This window comes from Muscardinus avellanarius (genome assembly GCF_963383645.1).
Source record: "Muscardinus avellanarius genome assembly, chromosome: 3".
In the NCBI taxonomy this organism is placed as follows: Eukaryota; Metazoa; Chordata; class Mammalia; order Rodentia; family Gliridae; genus Muscardinus; species Muscardinus avellanarius.
This window is the reverse complement of record NC_137788.1, coordinates 57,076,572-57,096,198: the sequence shown is the minus strand read 5'-3', so window position 1 is coordinate 57,096,198 and position 19,627 is coordinate 57,076,572. Positions and strand designations below refer to the sequence as shown.

The following is a 19,627-nucleotide window of genomic DNA, read 5'->3' as shown; positions in this document are numbered from 1 at the left end:
AAAGTCATCAATGAGTCTCTCTGACTCAATCTTGGGGAAGTTGGCCCTAATGTATAAGCAGCCCTATGGAGAGATCTACTTGACAAGGAATTACAGGAGGAATTACAGTCTCCAGCCAAAAAGGAGAGGATGCCCTCAGCACAACATCCAAGAGAACTTCTCCTCCAGAGAAGGCTCCCTGCAATGCCCATGGTCCCAGCACCAACACCTGGTACTGCAGGCTTCCGAGAGACCTCCAGGCAGATGCACCAACTAAGCTGTTCCTGTATCTTATCCCAGCAAGCTAATAAATGTTGCTTTAAGCCACAAAATTTGGGTGACATTTATTATATAACCTCAGGTCACTAATGTGTATATTCAAACCTAGAAGTGGGGCACTTCCATAACAAACTAAAAATATAGGAGGAGCTTTGGAACCAGGCAACAGAGGCTAGAAGGATTTGAATAAGCAGAATAAAAACAGCCCAAATGGCCTTGAAGAGACTGTTATTAGAAATCTAGGCTTCAAGGACACCATCAGTGAAGGCACCAAGGACATAAGGAACATGTGACAGGACATGGGAAGTAAGGGGGTCTTTCTTGTGTGAAGGCAGAAAGCTGAGTAACACTGCCTCCCCCTGTGATTATGTGGAAAGCCCAGAACGTGCCTCCTGATCACAGCCATCTATCAAAGGAGATTTCCAGGCAAGTATCAAAATTTTCACCTGGATTTTTCTTGCTGTAAGAGGAAATAGACGCTGAGGAAAGGGCCCTTAAATAAAAGGAACCAGGACTTCCTCTCCACATAACACATGTGTTAAAATTAAGAAATGGCTTCTGAGCAAATACTGAAAGGAGACAGTGAAGAAGGGCTTATTTCTGGGAGATTTGTGGGCTTTTATCTAACGGAGTGAATTGCATTCAGTTTCACAGGAGGTTCATGTGGGTCTGGGAGAGAATAGGATTAGCAGAAGTACTGCTAATATGAACACAAAAAGAGATAGAAACAAAATGGGAGGGCCACTGGGTTCCCCAAAAACTATGCTGGTAGGAGGCCTGCTGAGAAAACTTGTCAACAGCAGAACAGGCTACCTTTCATAGTACCCAAAGGGTAAAGCTCAGAACTGTGGAGAACTGTTCCTGAAGTGAGGTAATAAAGGAAACAATAACATGGGATGCAAAGAGGAAACAGTAACATGGGATGCAGAGAGAGAGAGAGAGAGAGAGAGAGAGAGAGAGAGAGAGAGAACGAACCAAAGAGTGAGTCTTGAAATTGAGATCACAGAAAGAGCAAGCTTATCAAGGTCTACAGTAAGTCCAATAAAATGGGCAAACTAAAACTAGGTGAGGTGAAATGAACAAGAAAACCAGAAGCATTCAAGGAACTGAAGATTGTCCATGAAGATGTTGAAATCTCCAAGAATGCTAACAGAGCAAGTCAAAGAGACCAAGTACCCTAGTGCTAGTGGTTGCCAGCATGACCTGCAGGGCTCCTCAGGATCTGGCCCTTGCTCATTCCTCTGCCCTGGGCTCGCTTCATTTCCCAGCTTGCCTGCCAAACCACAGCCAACATCCCCACTCTCCAAACCTGATCTAAGCGATTGCACCCTCTGAGAAAGCTCTTCACTCTCTCAGGCTCACTCTCTTCTGCCTCTTCTTAATCTGGGCAAGATATTCTTAGCAATGTTTCCACAAGTCCCTATATTTATTACACCACAGTCAAACTTGGCTGATAGGTTTTCTGCTTTAACAACCAACTGTTAGCTCTCTGAGGGCAAGTGCAGAGCCTATGGGGTTGAGCGTTGTTCCCTACACTCAGGATAGTGCCTGCTACACATAGTAGGCACCTCATAAAAGAAGAACAATATTCCCTTTCTAGGTTTAAGATAAAATCCCTGAAGCACTTTCAAAATATCACATTATCTAGGGTATTTCTCCTTCAGATTCTCTGACAAACATTAATATCAGAGCTCAAACAATGCTTTCCCTGAAAAGACATATTTACAGGGATCTAAATAAATCCCTTAAAAACATTAGGTTTTAGTTCCTTCAAAAAAATACTTTTTTTTTACTCAGAGCCCTAAAAGGTTACCCTCATGAATTCTCTGATGCCCAACAAATAGTAATTTTAGTTAAAAACCTCTATCGTAATAACCATGATAGATATACTCTTCCATGGAAATCTCATCTGTTACACTGTCCCACTCTTCCATTTGATCTGAAGAGGCTAAATTATTTGGAGATTATATTCTAATGAGGTGCACAAAAACAGAATTCAAGGCAGAAATAGCATGTGGCAATTTGTATAATGAACATATTGACCAAAGTATACAGAAGTATGACAGAGAAAAGTGAGAGAATGTTTCTCCAACACTCAGCAATGTGATTGGGTTTATGATACTAATAATTTTTAGAAACCCAAGCTCAAAATAATATTAGGGGAAAATCTGTTAAGCAAAGATTACATAAGAAAGTTTTTAAAAAATACTATATCACAATTTTCTCATTATCCTAGGTTCTGCCATTTTGATAATAAATTAATAACTCCTCAGTTGAAACAACTGGTTAAAATTCACAGATCTATACATACACTATGATTCAAACTTTTAATGCTTGATATACACGTATATCTTTTTCAGAAATTAAGAACTCAAGACAAAACATAACATAACATAACCTAGCTCTGCTGAGGTTTCCCCTCCATTATCTAGAGTCCCTCTGGTATCCCTAATACTCCCTAGTTTCAGCATATTAGAGAAAAAATATGCTCCTTCTCTTTCTGTTCTTGGCTAATCTCACTTAATATAATGTTCTCCAGGACTTTCCATCTTCTTGCAAATGACATGATTTTGTTCTTCTTTATTGCTGGGTAGAATCCCATTGTGTGTATTTCCCATAATTTTGCAATCCATTCATCTGTTGATGGAGACATAGGTTGGTTCCATATTTTGGCTATTACAAATCATGCTGCTATGAACATGGGTATGCATATGTTACTGTAGTTCTTTGATTTCAAACCCTTTGGAAAGATACCCAAGAGTGATATAGCCGTATCATATGGTGAATCCATTCCCAGTTTTCTAAGGAATCTCCACACTGATCTCCATAGCAGCTGAACTAGTTTGGACTCCCACCAACAGTGTAAAAGAGTTCCTCTTTCCCCACATCCTTCCCAGCATTTGTTGTTATTTGATTTCTTTATGCTCGCCACTCTGGGGTTAGAAAGAATCTCAGCATATTTTTTATTTGCATTTCCCTGATGGCCAAAGATGTTGAACACCTTTTCCTGTACCTATTGGCCATTTGTATTTCTTCTTTTGTGAAGTGTCTCTCCAGTTCAGTGGCCCATTTCCTGATTAGGTTATTTGTTTTACTAGTGTAGAGTCTTTTGAGCTCTTTGTATATTCTGGATATTAGCCCTCTATCTGACTGGTGGCTGGTAAAGATCTTCTCTCACTCTGTAGGCTTTCTCTTTAGGTTCTTGATGGTTTGTTTTGATGAGCAGAAACTTTTTAGTTTGATGCCAGCCCGCTTGTTAATTCTTGCTTTAATTGTCTATGCTTTGGAGGTCTTGCTGAGAAAGTTACTGCCTGTGCCTATATGTTGGAGTATTGAGCCTATGCCCTCCTCTAATAGCTTCACAGTCTCTGTTCTAATTTCCAAGTCTTTGATTCATATGGAGTTGATTCCTGTGCACAGTGAGAGGTAAGTAGTTCCATTTTTCTAAAAATGGATAGCCAGTTCTCCCAGTACCATTTGTTAAAAAGGTATGAGTTTCCAGCAAATGACTTTGGCCCCTTTGTCAAAGATCATAGGTGTGTGGGTTTGTTTCTGTATCTTCCATTCTGTTCCATTGATCTGTCTTCCTGTTACTGTGCCAATACCATGCTGTTTTTACTACTGTTGCTGTGTAGTATAATTTGAAGTCAGGGATTGTGATGTTTCCTGCATGTTTCTTATTGCTGAGAATTGCTTTGGCTATTTTGGGTCATTTCTTTCTCCATATAAAATTTATGACTGACGCTGGGCGTGGTGGCGCACGCTTGTAATCCCCGTGCTTGGGAGGCAGAGACAGGAGGATCGCGTAGGTTTGAAGCCAGCCGCACTGGCTTAGGAGACCCTGTTTGCAAAATAGGTCTGGGAGTGTAGCCCGGATATAGAAGGGCTTCCAGGAACCCCAGTACCACCAAAAAAAAAAAAAAAAAAAAAAAAAAATTCATGACTGACTTTTCTAAGTCAATGAAGAATGTCATTAATATTTTGATAGGAATTGCACTTAATCTGTAGATCACGTTTGGCAGAATGGCCATTTTGATTATATTTATTCTGCTTATCAATGAGCACCGGAGATCTTTCCATCTTCCAAGGTTTGCAATTTCTTTCTTTAATGTTTTATAGTTTTCTTTGTAAAGGTCTTTTACATCTTTGGTTAGTTTTATTCCTAGGTATTTTATTGATCTTGAGGTTATTGTGAATAGAATTGTTTTGTTTCTTTCATTTTTGATTCACTGTTAGCATAAAGAAATGCAACTGATTTCTTTAGGTTGATTTTATATCCTGCAACTTTGCTGAATTGGTTAATCAGCTCCAGTAGTCTTTTGGTTATTTGGATCTTCTAGATAAAAAATAAAGTCATCTGCAAACAAGGATCATTTTAATTCCTCTTTTCCTATTTGAATTCCTTTGATATTTTTCTCTTGTCTTATTGCTGTGACAAGAGTCTTGAGGAATATATTGGAAAGAAGTAGTGATAGTGGACATCCTTGTCTTGTTCGTGAATTTAGAGGAAATTCTTGAAGTTTTTCCCCATTAAATATGATGTTGACTTTGGGTTTGTTATTTGTTCCCTTAATGATGTTTAAATATGTTCCTTCTATTCCAATTTTCTGCAGTGTTTTTAACATGAATGGGTATTGAATTTTGTCAAGTGCTTTTTTAGCATCTATTGATATTATCATGCAGTTTTTGTTCCCAGCTCTATTTATGTGGTGAATAATGTGTATCAATTTGTGTATGTTGAACTAGCCTTGGTTTTCTGGGATGAAACAAACTTGGCTATGGTATGCAATTATCTTGTTGTGGTTTTAAATGTGAATAGCTAGTATTTTGTTTAGAATTTCTGCATCTATATTCATCAAGGATACTGGCCTATAATTTTCATTCCTTGAGGTATCTTTATTTTGTGTTGGTATTAATGTGATACTGGCCTCATACAAGGAATGTGGAAGAATTTCATCTCTTTCAATTTCCCAGAACAAGTTGTGAAGTATTGGGATTAATTCTTCACTGAAGGTTATGTAGAATTCAGCTGGAAATCTGTCAGGGGCTGTTCTTTGATGGCAGAATTTTTATTGCTGTTTCTATTTCTTTGCTTGATATTGGTTGGTTTAGGATTGCTATGTCCTCTTGGTTCAATTTAGGTAGGTTATATGTGCTTAAAAATCTATTGATTTCTTCTATGTTTTCCAGTCTATTGGAGTATAAATTTTCAAAATAGTTTCTGATAATACTTTAAATTTCCCTCTGTCTGTGGTGATGTCCCCTTTTCATTTCTGATTTTAATGGATTCTTTCTTTTGGTTAGGTTGGCCAGGAGTTTGTCAATCTTATTAATCTTTTCAAAGAACCAGCCTTATGTTTTGTTGATTCTTTGAACTGTTTTTTTATTTTCTATTTCATGTATTTCTACTCTGATTTTAATTATTTCCTGCCTTCTGATGGCTTTGGGATTAGACTGTTGCAGTATTTCTAGGTTCTTAAGATGTGTCATTAGGATGTTTACTTGGTGACTCTCTGTTCTGCTTATGTGGGTATTCAATGTTATAAACCTTCCTCTTAACACTGCCTTCAGAGTGTTCCATAGATTTTGGTAGTTTTGTCTCTATTTTTATTTAATTCCAGGAATTTATTTTCCCCTTTATTTCTGATCTTACCCACTCATCATTCAATAGTGTGTCATTCAATCTCCATGTATTTAAATAGTATTTTTTATCTTCTTGTTGATTTCTACTTTCAATTCACTGTGGTCTGAAAAGATGCAGGGAATTATATTACATCTTTTGAATTTGCTGGTGCTAGCTTTGTGGCTCAGGATGTGATCTATTTTGGAGAAGGTTCCATGGGCTGCTGAGAAGAGTGTATATTCTGCTGTTGCTGGTTGAAATATTCTATATATGTCTACTAGGTCCATTTGGTTTATAGTTTTCTTTAGTTCTGAAGACTCTTTACTCATCTTTTGCTTTGAAGATTGATCCAGTGGCCTGAGTGGTTTGTTGAAGTCTGCAAATAATATTGTATTTGGATCTATTTGAGACCTGATGTCCTGAAGGGTTTGTTTTACAAATGTGGGTGCACCCGCATTTTGGGGCATAAACATTTAGTATCATTATATCTTCTTGGTGGATTGTTCTTTTAATAAAAGGATGTGCCCTGCTTTGACCCTTCTGATGTGTTTTAGCTTAAAGTCTGTTTTGTTGGATATCAGCATTGCTACCTATGCCTATTTTTGGTCTCTATTAGCATGATATTTTCTTTTTCCATTCTTTCACTTTCAGCCTATGGATGTCTTTGGCTGTAAGGTGAGTTTCTGGCAAGCAACATATATTTGGATTGTGTTTTAATCCATGTTGCCAGTCTATGTCTTTTAATTGGTGAGTTAAGTCCTTTGACATTAAAGATTATTATTGAAATATGACTTTTGTTTCTTGCCATTTTGTTTTGTGTTCTATCTTCTGCTTGATATAGTGTTATTTCTTCTTTGCTTAGTTGCCCCACTGGTCAATTTCATCTCTTCTCTGCTTCTGAAATTTGCTTCTTTTGTCTTCTTTGTGGTTTATTTCTTTAAGTATTTCCTCTAGTGTTGGTGTGGTATTCATGAATTTTTTGAGATTCTGCTTGTCTTGAAACACTTTTGTTTCTCCATCAAAACACCACCATGCCCAGCTCAATTTTAAAAGCTAAAAAGGTGACTTTGCTTAGTTTTTGTTTGTTTTGCCTCAGGTTGATGGTTTATTGAACCAGTATTGTTGGACTGGATCAAAACTCCTAATGATTAGCGTTAAGTTTTTTAAAAGTTAGAAGATCAGTGTGGAGATTCCTTAGAAAACTAGGAATGAATCCACCATATGATCCAGCTATACCACTATTGAGTATCTTTTCCAAAGGAGCTGAAATCAGAGAATTACAGTAACATATGCATACCTGTGTTCATAGCAGCACAATTCACAATAGCCAAAATTTGGAATCAACCTAGGTGTCCATCAACAGATGAATGGATTACAAAATTATGGGAAATACACACAATGGACTTCTACTCAGCAATAAAGAACAAAATTAGGTCATTCATAAGATGGAAAGACCTGGAGAGCGTTATGTTAAGTGAGATTAGCCAAGCACAGAAAGAGAAGGGACATGTTTTCTCAAATATGTTCCAGCTAGGAAGTATTTGAAATACCAAAGGGACTCCAGATAATGGAGGAGAAACCTCAGTGAAGCCAGGAAGGAGTGTCCAAGTTAACAATGTTATATTCACATGTATACACATAGTTTCATGTAGCCAATATTTTATTATTTATTTATGTATATGTACAGGGTACTATCTGAATGACCTGCAAATATTCAACATGTTTATTTACTATTATATCAATTGTATGTAAGGTTTTGTATGTAATAAAATAAAAATCCATGTAAGTTTTTTTTATAAACTTGGATTTCTTTCCTTTCTTGAGATCAATTAAACAAAACAAAAATAAAAACATTAGAATTAAAAACCTCACCATTTTGGCTCTCCGTGTAGTTCAAATAAATATAAGTATTTGTATTTTTAAGTTATTAAAAAGACAAAATATAAAGGGGAAAACAAATTAAGTTCCTCCCTTTTAACTCACATATCCAGAACCTCTGAATTGAGCTCATACTTCTTTTAGACTATATGCCCATCTGTATCTGTATTATTTTTGCTACCTGCATCAACAGGAAGAGAAGTGAGGGAAATAATGGAGAAGAATGTTTAGATACTAAAGTAAATGTAGGGATTGGGAAGTTTCATAATTCACTTTTGTATTTGGGAGCTTTTGTATTTCGAAACACATTGTGTAGTAGAAATAGACAAATTAACTTTTTGGTACTTACAGAACATAGGAAAGATGAACCTTCAGGTCATAATTCTTGGAAGGATTCTTAAATAATGGTTCCATATAACAGATGAATAATTTCAAGTCCCCTTTCATCCAGCACTGTATGTTCCAGTTTGCACCTGAATTAATAATAAACTACATTAAATCTGAAAAAACATTTTGAACAACTCGTTGAAAGAGAAGAGATAAATTTAATTTACCCATGTTCTGATACAACTGCCACTGGCCATTCTCAGATAAAAAGAACAAGCTTTAACTAATCAAATGTTTTCCCAAGTCATTTAGTATCTTTAAGCCTCAGTTTCTTTTTTGTGAAGAGAATTCAACTCAATTATTTCTTTTCAATCTTGTTTTTAATCTCAAATAATGTAGGATAAAAGATCTCAAAATGTACCTAGTTCAATTCATTCTCACTTTTCAACAGAAAAAAATAATCAAATTACAAGCAAATCTAGAAAGATATTTATGAACCTGCTTTAGCAAATAAAGGTCAATGAGTCAATCTAAAGTATAATCCATGTCTTAAATTTTTGTTATTATAATATCATGGGCCCCAAATACAATTGACAAAAGCATATTTCACTACACATTGAAAAAAATCACCTGATATTGATGAAGGTAAATTATGTGAAACTTGTAATTTAGAAGACAAGGGCAATAACAATTGAAAATCATGACTAACTAAAGACAAAGTACAACTAACTAAAGACAATACTAAAAGTGCTCCCAAACTAGGATTTTCAGGTACTAGGGACTTTGTAATATTGTTGAGCCTTATAAAGGAAACAGTCTACTTAGGACAATAATAAATTGAAATCCTCAGTAAACACTACTCAACCTAATCATTTTAGTTATGTAATGTAATCTTACTTAAAGGTAACTAGTTATTACTTGTGTTCTTGATGACTGGATGAATGGATCACAAAACTTTGGTATATACACACAATGGAATTTTACTCAGCCATAAGGAAGAACAAAATTACACCCTTTGAAGGAAAATGAATAAAACTTGAGAATATGAGACTGAGTATAGCCAGTCTCAGAAGGGGAATAGATGAGCCAGGCGTGGTGGCACTCGCTTGTAATCCCAGCATTTGGGAGGCTGAGACCTGAGGATCTTGGTTCAGGGACAGCCTCAGCTACTTAGGCCCTCCGCAACTTAGTGAGACCCTGTTTCAAAATAAAGAATAAAAAAAGGGCAGGGATGCAGCTTGGAGGTCAAATGCCCCTGGGTTCCATCCCCAGACCCTCCCCCCCCCAAAAAAAAAGGTGAGTAGATGTATGTTCGTTCTTCTATGTGAAAGCTAGAGAGATATTCAGAAATAAAAGCAACATCAGATAGATGAGCAGAGATTTCAGGGGAGTGGCTGAAGGGGATTAGGAAAGAAAGTTAGGAGAGAAGATGAAGTCATAAGAAATGCAATAGAATGCTATGTATGTATAAAAAATGACCAGTTCCAATCTCAAAGGCATGCAGGGGAGGAGGAGAGAAGAGGAGATGGACCGGGTGGGGAGGGCTACAAGAGTTGTGTGCATGTATTTTTCTGACACTCTGTACCCCAAGATGATACAAAAGTACAATGCATCAAATTTTTAAAAACTAGTTATTATCTCTTATTTATAAAATTTAAATATATAGCATTGTAATCATTACCCATCATAACTGAAGAAAGTGCAAAACCTTTTTATCATTTCAAGACGCATCACTAGGACACTAGCTTAAGTTCATTCTTAGAATGTTCACTTATTGGTTGGCTAAGTTCCTTATAAATCTTAAAAAGTGTATCATTTAATGAAATTAGAATCAAGGAAGGGAAGAAAGAAGAAATGGGAATAGAAGGGGAAAGGAAGAGACAGGTAATGTTAAGTGCAATGTATATCACTGTAAATTCACTGTTAAATCCAATTTTAATATTTTTAAATAAAATTTAAAAAATAAAATGAAGTTAATAGCTACAAACGAAATGGGAGACACTGCGAATTATTACTATTATCTTATTTTTTTTAAATCTGGTTTTATTACATATTTATGATTCATTCTTATTCCTAAACTGATTTCAGCATACTAGTGTTTCTTCTACTTTATCAATGGTAATGAACTAGAGTTAATATTGTACTTCAGGAAATATCTACAATATCTAGAGTCTATAGTAGCAGTAGTAGTAGTAGTAGTAGTAGTAGTAGTAAAGTTGAGGAAGGAATGCCACTAGCATCTATTGGATAGAAGCCAAGGCTGCTGCTTTGCATTCCACAAGATGCAGGTCAGCCCCCACTCCACCCCCCAAAAAACACAAGAATTATCTGGACCAAAATGTCAATAGTATCAATTGGGAAAACCTAATTAGCCCTAAATGAGAGTATCTTGCTTATGTGCACCTATATTTTAATATTTTAGTTTCCTTCCTATGGATGAGTCAATTGACTATTTGGCTTTTTCAGAAAACTTGGAAATAATTTAACTCTGTTGTTTATGTTTTCAGATGCAAAATTATTAACAACACCAACTATATTTACTACATACTAAATATAGCTATTTATACTTTTTTTGTGGGGGTGGTGGTACTGGGGTTCCTGGAAGCCCTTCTACCTCCGGGCTACTCTCCCAGACCTATTTTTACATTTTTTTAAAATTTGGAAACAGGGTCTCTTAAGCCAGCCCACGCGGCTGGCTTCGAACCTGCGTAATCCTCCTGTCTCTGCTTCCCAAGCTTGGGGATTACAAGCGTGTGCCACCACGCCCGGCTTAGCTATTTATACTTAAAAACAAAAACCATATTGTTTTGAGATTCCTTGCCTGAAAAAATCATTATTATTCATGAACATTTTAACATTTTTTTGTGTGTGTGACACTGGGGATGAAATCCAGGGGCATTCTACCTCCCAGCTACACCCTCAGTCCTATTGTTTTAGTCTTTATATTTTTTGAAACAGGGTCTCACTGAGTTGAGGCTATCTGTGAATCACGATCCTCTGGTCTCTGCCTCCCGAATGCTGGGATTACAAGCATTCCCCACCACGCCCAGCTGAACATTTTAACATTTAACTAATTCAATAATATTATTAGTAACTTGATATATTATCTCTTTAGCACATCTAATATCATGTGTTTCAAAGAAAATTTAGAGGATTATAAGGAATGTACTTAAAGGTAAGAAATAATTCCCTTATTGCATTTTTATAGGATTTTTTTTTAATTTATTTTTTAAATTGGTGCATTGTAGTCATATATCAACCACAATGGAGTACAAGACTTGAGAGAATATACAAGCACACATCATCCAATTAGCCCTCCTCCAGCCCCCATCCCATTCCCTCCCCCTCCCTCCATCCCACGCTTCTTTGGTGATTTACTTTGATACATTTGTTTATGTACCTCCTGCGTTTTAAAGAGGCTCCGTCCTCCAGTATTACATACCCTCTGATTGGTCACATTAGTTGCTTCACTATAGGGCCCTTTCTATAGCTCAACCTCTTCCTGTTGCCCTTTTCCTCCTAGTTATTGCTGATTAAGAGAAGCGTCTGATTTATATTTTCTGCGATATTTCTCTGTGCATGCCGCGTTGCAAGTACCGATCCCACTCTTGATGGTCCCAGTAGTGGCCTGGCTACTCAGTGGACTGATCCAGACCTCGCTGGCTCAAGCAGCAGCCTTGCCTCATGGAAGGCCCCAGTTCTGGTCTCGCTGGCCCCTGCACCGGTCTAACCCCTAAGCTGGCTTTGGTCCCGGGTTGGAGGCCGCAGGAGTGAACTTGCCTCACGCCAGGCTCCGATGCTGGCCACTGGCCCTTGCACCGGCCTAACCCCTTGGCAGGATTCCAATCCTGGCCTCGGAGGCCCCAGCACCGGCCTAGCCTTACGGCAGGCTCCAATGCCGGCCTCGTTGGCTCCAGCACCAGCCTAACCCCTCAGCAGGTTCCGTTCCCGGCCTAGGAGGCCCCAGCACTGGCCATGTCTCACGGCAGGCTCCGATGCTGGCCTCGCCTCACAGCAGACTCCGATGCCGGCCGCACTGGCCCCAGCACCGGTTTATAGGATATTTTATAAAATAATTTGGGGCACACGTATTAGTTTGGTCACATGATGAATCCTAATTTTATTTCTTATACAAAATGATAATATATGATAAAAATCATACTCATAAGATATGATTCATTCAGGTTTGAGGGAATTAAAACACTTGGTTCAATGCAGATAAAACATAACAGTCAATGCTTAGAATATTAAAATACTAACCTAGTTGTTGAAAAACTAAAGAATTTACTGTTGAAACAAATGTCTTTCCTTCAATGCTGTCTGTATGTACAGAGCAGTTGTCATCTTGCTCCCGCCAAAAACAACAGTGTAAAGTTGGTTGAGATACGTTAGAAATGTAGGTACCACTTGAGTTAAGTCTAGCTTCAACAGCTGCCTCATGACGTTCGTTCAAACTTGAAGTGTTCTTTGACATCCCAGCAGGCAAAAGAAAATGGTCGTTGGTGGCATTGTGTGGCATGCAAGACAATGTAAATCTCCAGGGAGTAATCCCATATGCCAGGTTAAATGCAGTTATCACATGAAGAAATTCTGTTAAAAAAAAAAAACACAGAGAACAAGTAACCATTTTGATTAAGAGACAAGTAGAAAGTATCTGAAATTAAACCATATAGTTCCCAGCAATAATTATTTAGCTTTCAAAGTGTTCAATCAGTACCTAATACATAGATGGTTCACTTATTTAAGTAACTCCCACTATCTGGTACTTTGTCTGGATATTAACACATTTTTTCATCATTAATATAAGTTCTATATTTATATTTAATGAAAGGAAAACTAACACTAACTGTATAATTTTCCTTTTCTATAATAAAATTATTCTAACTTCCAGCATAAATGAGAAATAGTTGAATGGGCAATTATATAAACAAACGTTAATGTGCTCTTTTAATATTTATTAAAGAGAGTAACACCAAAATGTTAACACTGCTTTCACTGAGTGCTTTTGGAAAGAATTTAGCTTGACTCAATTTTATTTCCTGAGCTTTAGTGCTGTTGCTAAGGAAGTATCTCCCAGTGCCTATGTCAGAGAGCCAGTCTTATGCCCTCTTCTAGTAATTACAAAGTTTCTGATCTTGAGTTGATTCGTGTACAGTATGAAAGACTGGGGTCTAATTTCATCATTCTTCTACATATAGATATCCAGTTTTCCTAGCATCATTTGAAGTTTGTCTTTTGTGTAGCATATGTTTTAGCTCATTTACTGAAAATCAACTGGCGATAAGTGTAGGGATTTGTTTCAATATCTTCTATTTTGTTTATTTTTTTGTGTGTGTGTTTTTGTTTTTTCTTTTGGTTCTGGATGTTGAACCCAGGGGCATTCTACCTCTGAGCTATACCCCCTGCTGAATTTATTTTTGTTTTGAAATAAGGTTTCACTAGGTTGCTGATAGTCTCCCAAATTGCTACGGCTGGCTGTGAGCCTTTGATTCTCCTGCCTTAGCCTTCTAAGTATAGTAATTATAGGTATGTATCACCATGTCCAGCTATGTGTCTGTTTTTGTGCCAATACTATGCTGTTTTTATACTATTACTCTGTAATATAATTTGAAATCAAGTATTGTGACACCTCTAGTGTGGTTCTTATTGCTCAGAATTGCTTTTGCGATTCTGGGTCTTTTGTTTATCCATATGAACTTTAGGAGTTTTTCTAGCTTTATGAAGAATGACTCTGGAATTCTGATGGGGATTGCATTGAATCTGTTGGTTGCTTTTGGTAGTATGGTCACTTTGACAATATTTATTCTGCCTATCAAGAACATGAGAGGTCTATCTTCTAAGATCAATCTTCAATTTCTTTTTTCTGTTTTAATATGTTCTTTATAGATACTTTTACAAACAGCCAATACATATAAAGAAAATGCTGAACATCACTAGCAATTGAAAATCAGAACTACATTGAGATTCCATCTAATTCCATTTAGAATGGCAATCATCAAGAACACAAGCAATAATAAATGATGCCAAGGATGTAGAAAAATAGGAAACTGTATACATTGTTGGTGGGATTATAAACTAGTATAACCACTATGGAAATCAGTGTGGAGGTTCCTCAAAAAACTAGGAACCATTCCTATATATGACCCAGTTATACTACTCAGTATCTTTCCAAAAGAATTAAAGTCAGAATACTATCGTGTTACCTGTATATCCATGTTTATAGAAGCACAATTCACAATAGCAAGATGATGGAACCAACCTTGATGTCCATCAACAGATAAATGAATAAAGAAAACATGATATATATGCACAGTGAAATTTTAGTCAGCCATAAGAAAGAAGAAAATGATGTTGTTTGCAGAAAAATAGATGGAACTGGAGAATATTATGCTGAGATCGACCAGTCTCAGAAAATCAAGGGTTATATGTTTTCTCCAATATGTGGAAGCTATACCAAAAACGAGAAACAAAATGGGTTTTAGAAAAATGAGAGAGACCAATAGGCTAGTGGAAAGAAATTGTGTGAGAGAGGTAAGTAAAAGAAAAAAGAAAAATGATGAAGAAAAGACTATAAATAATATTATGTTCACAAGTAAAGGCATCACTACCAATCTCACTGACATGTATGGGAGAGGGGCAAGGTGGGATACAAAGGGAAAAAACCAAGGGCCGTGTGCATGTATGTTTGTGTCACTTGAACCTCACTATGATGTATAATTGCAATGTACCAATAAACATGTGAAAATAAAAATGAAACAAATCCTGGAGCCTAAATATAGAATAAATAAAACAAAAAATGAATAAAGAGCATCAATAACAGAATTAATAAAACAGAAGAATCTACGAACTCTAGGGTTAATTGAAAATAAACAACCGGAGGAGAGAGAAGAGAATGAAAAAGAATAAAATAGCTTATGGGATGTATGGGACAGTATCAAAAGGGCAAATTGTTTTAGTAACTGGGGTTCAAGAGGAAGTAGAAAACAAAAAAGGAGTAGGAAGCTTATTTAAAGAAATAACAGCGGAAAATTTTCCACACCTGGAGAAAGATATTATATGTATGTATGTGTATATATATATATATATATATATATATATATATATGTATGTATGTATACACACACACACTAGTACAAAAAGGTCAAAGGTCATAAATCAGATTCAACTCAATTAAGACAACCCAAGATATAATCAAACTGTCAAAGCTCAAAGACAAAGAGAAGATCCTTAAAATATCTAAAGAATCAAATAATTTACAAAATAATTCCAATACACCAAGTAGCAATCTTTCTATAGAAAAGTAACAGGCCAAAAGGGAGTGGAATCACTTATTCAAAATGTGGAAGGAAGCCGGGCATGGTGGCACACACTTGTAATCCCAGCATTTGGGAGGTGGAGACCAGAGGATCACAGTTCGTGGACAGCCTCAGCTAATTAGCAAGGCCCTTCGCAACTTAGTGAGATCCTGTTTCAAAAATAAAGAGACTAAAAAATAGAGCTGGGGTGTAGCTTGGAGGTGCAATGCCCCTGGGTTCCATTCCCAGTACAGCCAAAAAAAAAAAAAATGTGGAAGGAAGAAAAATTGCCAATTGAGAACTTTGTACATAGCAAAGCTGTTCTTAGAAATGAAGGATAAAGATTCTCCCATACAAACATAAGTTGGAGGAGCTTGTCATCACCAGACCTATCATATAGATAATGCTAAATGGAGTTCTTCAAGCTAAAAAATATAATGCTAGTGTAAAACTCACTGGTGAAACTCAAAATACTTCAATACTGTAATGGTGGTATGTAAATTACTTATATCTTTAAGGAAAAGATTAAAAGACAAAATTATTAAAATATAACCACAATAATTTGGCAAAAGATAAGCAACCAAAAATATGTAAAGCAAAAAGTCAAAATGTAGCATCAAGAGTAGAGTAAAAATACATGTGTCTTTGGCTACCAAAATTCAGTTGTTAGCATCACAGAATAAACTGTTTTCTATAAGCCTCCATGTAACTAGAGGGAATAAAACCTTGCTAAAATAATAAATCAAGGCATCTAAAACACTACTAGATAAAAATGACTTGATCACAAAGAAAAAAGAATAAATGATCTACAAAACAACTAAAAAAATGAAGTGGCATTACTAAGCTTTTTCCTTTCAATAATTACTTTGAATGCAAATGGTAAAAATAAAAACAAAAAGCCAGAGTTGCTTAATAGATAAAGCAGTGAAACATAAGTATAGGCTCCCTACCAAAGACTCACCTTACCTGTAGGAACACACAGTGACTGAAAGTAAAGGAATAGAAAACGATATTCCATGAAAATGAAAGCCAAAGTGACCAGGAATAGCCAATATTATATTAGATACTTATATAAAACAGACCTAAAGTTTAAAAAAACTATCTTTAAAGAGAAACTTTTAATGCTAATTTAAAAAATATAAATTTGAATAAACTGGAAACAAAAATAAACACAAAATAAACTAGGTCTTCATGTTTAAAGTTATCAGTAATGTGTGACTAATCTAACACAGAAGACTACTATGGTTTGCAGCAGTTAAAAGCAAAAGGCAATAAAAGATTTTCTGATGCTTTCTCTGGAGGACAATCCTGCAATGAGTATAAGAAAGGTAGTGTGTATTTAATTTTTTGAAGTGGCACTTAAGGTGGCAGTTTCCCAACATATATATATATATATATATATATATATATATATATATATATATTTCCTTGAAAAAATATCCATTATGGTTGATATAAATTATATTTGCTAAATAAGAAAATATTTAAGTGTTATATTTTCTCTAAGAATGTATACATTGGTATTAATATATATATATTGCACATATTTATGTAATGTGTATATGTGTAGTATATATGTGTGTATATATATGTGAGATATATATATATATATGGTCTGTACTATGAAAGAAAGTAAAATGAAAAGGCTGGGAAGTAATAAAATATTTGCAAATATATAACAAATATGTTTGTTCTATGTGTGAGCCTGACTGGGCCCAATGATGCCCAAATATTTGGCCAAATATTATTCTAGGTATGTCTGTGAAGTTGATTTTGGATGAGATTAACACTTGAATTGGCAAATTCATTAAACAGACTGCTGTCCCCAACATGAATGGGCCTCAATCAATTAAATTCCCAAATAGAACAAAAAGTCTCAGTGAGAGAGAACTGCCGCCTGATTACTTCAAGCTGGAACAGTGATCTTTTCCTGACTTTGGACCAGAACTTAAATATCAGCTGTCCTTGGGCCTCAAGCCTGCTGACATGCAGGCTAGAACTTCCACCATCAGCTCTCCTGGTTTTCAGGCCTTTGGTCTTGAATTGCAACACTCGCTCACCTGTTTGGTAATTATATCATAGGACTTTCCAGCCTTCATAAGTGCATGCCCCAATTCCTTATAACAAATGTCCTTAAAAACAGATCTGCACGTGCACATGCATGAACACACACACATAATTGATTGGCTCTGCTTCCCTGAAGAGCCCTAATATAGAGGTAAATATCTCTTGCATTTTAGAAATTTTTAAAATTCAACTAGGATGAATAAAACTCAACAAATTGATCCAAGTATATAAACTAGAAAAATAAGAAATATAAATAGTCAATAAACTGAACCTCACAAATCATCAAATAAATAAAGTTGAGATGGGATAGCAGTATTTGCTTATCTGGTAAGGCAAAAAGTAAAATAATGGTAAGATTTATCTTTGATGGATATGCAATGGCACAGTACTTTTATAAATACATGTTGGGAGAGCAAAAGACAAAGCTTTGTGGAGATTTTATACTATCAAATTCAAAAATGTGCACAAAATTTAACACTCAAAAATTTTTCTTTAGGAATTAATCTATAAAGATATTTTTCCAAGTATACAAAGATGTATATATGAATATTCAATGCTGCATTATTTGGGGTCATTTGGGGAGGGCTGGGGATTAAATTGAGGGACATTTTATCTCCAAAATACACTCCCAATGTTTTTTTATTTATTTATTTTTAAATACGGCCTAAGTTGCTGATGTTGACTTCAAACCTGTGATCTTCTTGTGTCAGCCTCCCAAGTACTGGAATTATAGGAATATGCCACCACACCTGGCTCAGCGTTTTATTTACTACAGAAAAAATGTTTACCAATCTAAAATTGGCCAAATAAATTAATAATTTAAGATACATTCATGTAATATACTATCACATGACCATTAACATATTAGTAAATAATCTTAAGAAAAATTGTCATGATAAATGTAAAACTTGTTAAATGGAAAAAAACATGGAAAGTAAGATTGTTGAGATAAATTCTACTTTTGCAACTATAGATATGAGCATGTGTGTGTGTGTGTGTGTGTGTGTGTGTGTGTGTGTGTGTGTGAAAATCTGGAAGGATACACCATCGAGTTGTTTTCAGGAGGTTGGGGAGGGTTTTCATTTTCACATTTTTACTTGTGTTTGGTTTGCATTTTTAATCATGAGCATGCATGAGAATTCCTAACTGGAAAAAGAAAATTTTGTTAGTCATTAAAATAAACAGCATCTCTAAGAGCAAAAGCTCTACTTTATACAAGGGTATAAACACAGCAAGTAATTTCCTTACCCAAATGTAGTAACACCACACAGAACTTTTGACAAGTCATCTTACTTCAGAGACATATGCCTGAAAAACAGTAAATCTAAAAGAAACATATAAAATAAAACACAATATACAAGCTATCTGTAGACAATATTATAGGAAAATATTATATATAGAATACATGTACATATATTATAATATAGAAAATATTATAGGAAAAGGATTATAAATAAGTCCATAGAATTCTTCTATGATACTCTGAATTAATATCAGAGAAGTATTCCTCATTTATTATGTTATACATTAATTGCTATTTGCATGTTGTCTAACATAGCTAAAATGTAACAAGTATCAGAATAAGAATAAATTTTTAACTAAAGTATTGCAATTCAATTAAATATACAACAGCAAATAACACCATTATAATGATCATTTTTATGGATTTTTATGTTAAGTACTTAAGTCTCCCTTTTTTCTAAAGCCTTTATATTTACTAGATACCACTAAGTCAAATGGTTATAGTATAAGTACTGATTTATATTTACTTCCAATAAAGAAGAAAAACTTTCTAAAAATTTTTGGATACCTATTATTCATTTGGAAACAAGTTAATATTTACATTGAAAAATTATCAGTTAATTTAGGGAAGTCTCATGACCTAATATATCCAATTGTTAGGGTATGCATTAGAAAATAAGCTTTCTCATGAATTCTACCCAATTTGAAATACATTACAACTATGATTATTTGTACTACTACATCATGAATAAAAAACGTAGTAAAAAGTTAGTATATTAGTATATTGGATTTTCAATGAAACCCTGTGTGATATTGATGTTTCAAATGTTTTTTCAATATCTCAAATTGAACATTCAGTTCACTACACAGATAGAGTCTGAAGTTAAAAACAATAACCATATTGTGTCAGCCTTGTGTGCTGCTCTAGGCTCCTCTA

General features: G+C 35.3%; 1 protein-coding gene across 1 annotated transcript in view; it reads right to left on the bottom strand.

Annotated features, from left to right (window-relative positions):
• The window catches only part of LEPR (leptin receptor), a gene marked incomplete at both ends in the record, with an annotated part of 68,916 nt that extends 50,180 nt beyond the window's left edge, over positions 1-18,736 (bottom strand). Inside the window, 3 exons of the mRNA XM_080692478.1 lie at positions 8,109-8,232; positions 12,347-12,676; positions 18,697-18,736. Of these exons, the coding sequence (XP_080548604.1) occupies positions 8,109-8,232; positions 12,347-12,676; positions 18,697-18,736 (494 nt within the window). The remainder of the gene's footprint in view (positions 1-8,108; positions 8,233-12,346; positions 12,677-18,696) is intronic.
• Positions 18,737-19,627: the final 891 nt, after the last annotated feature.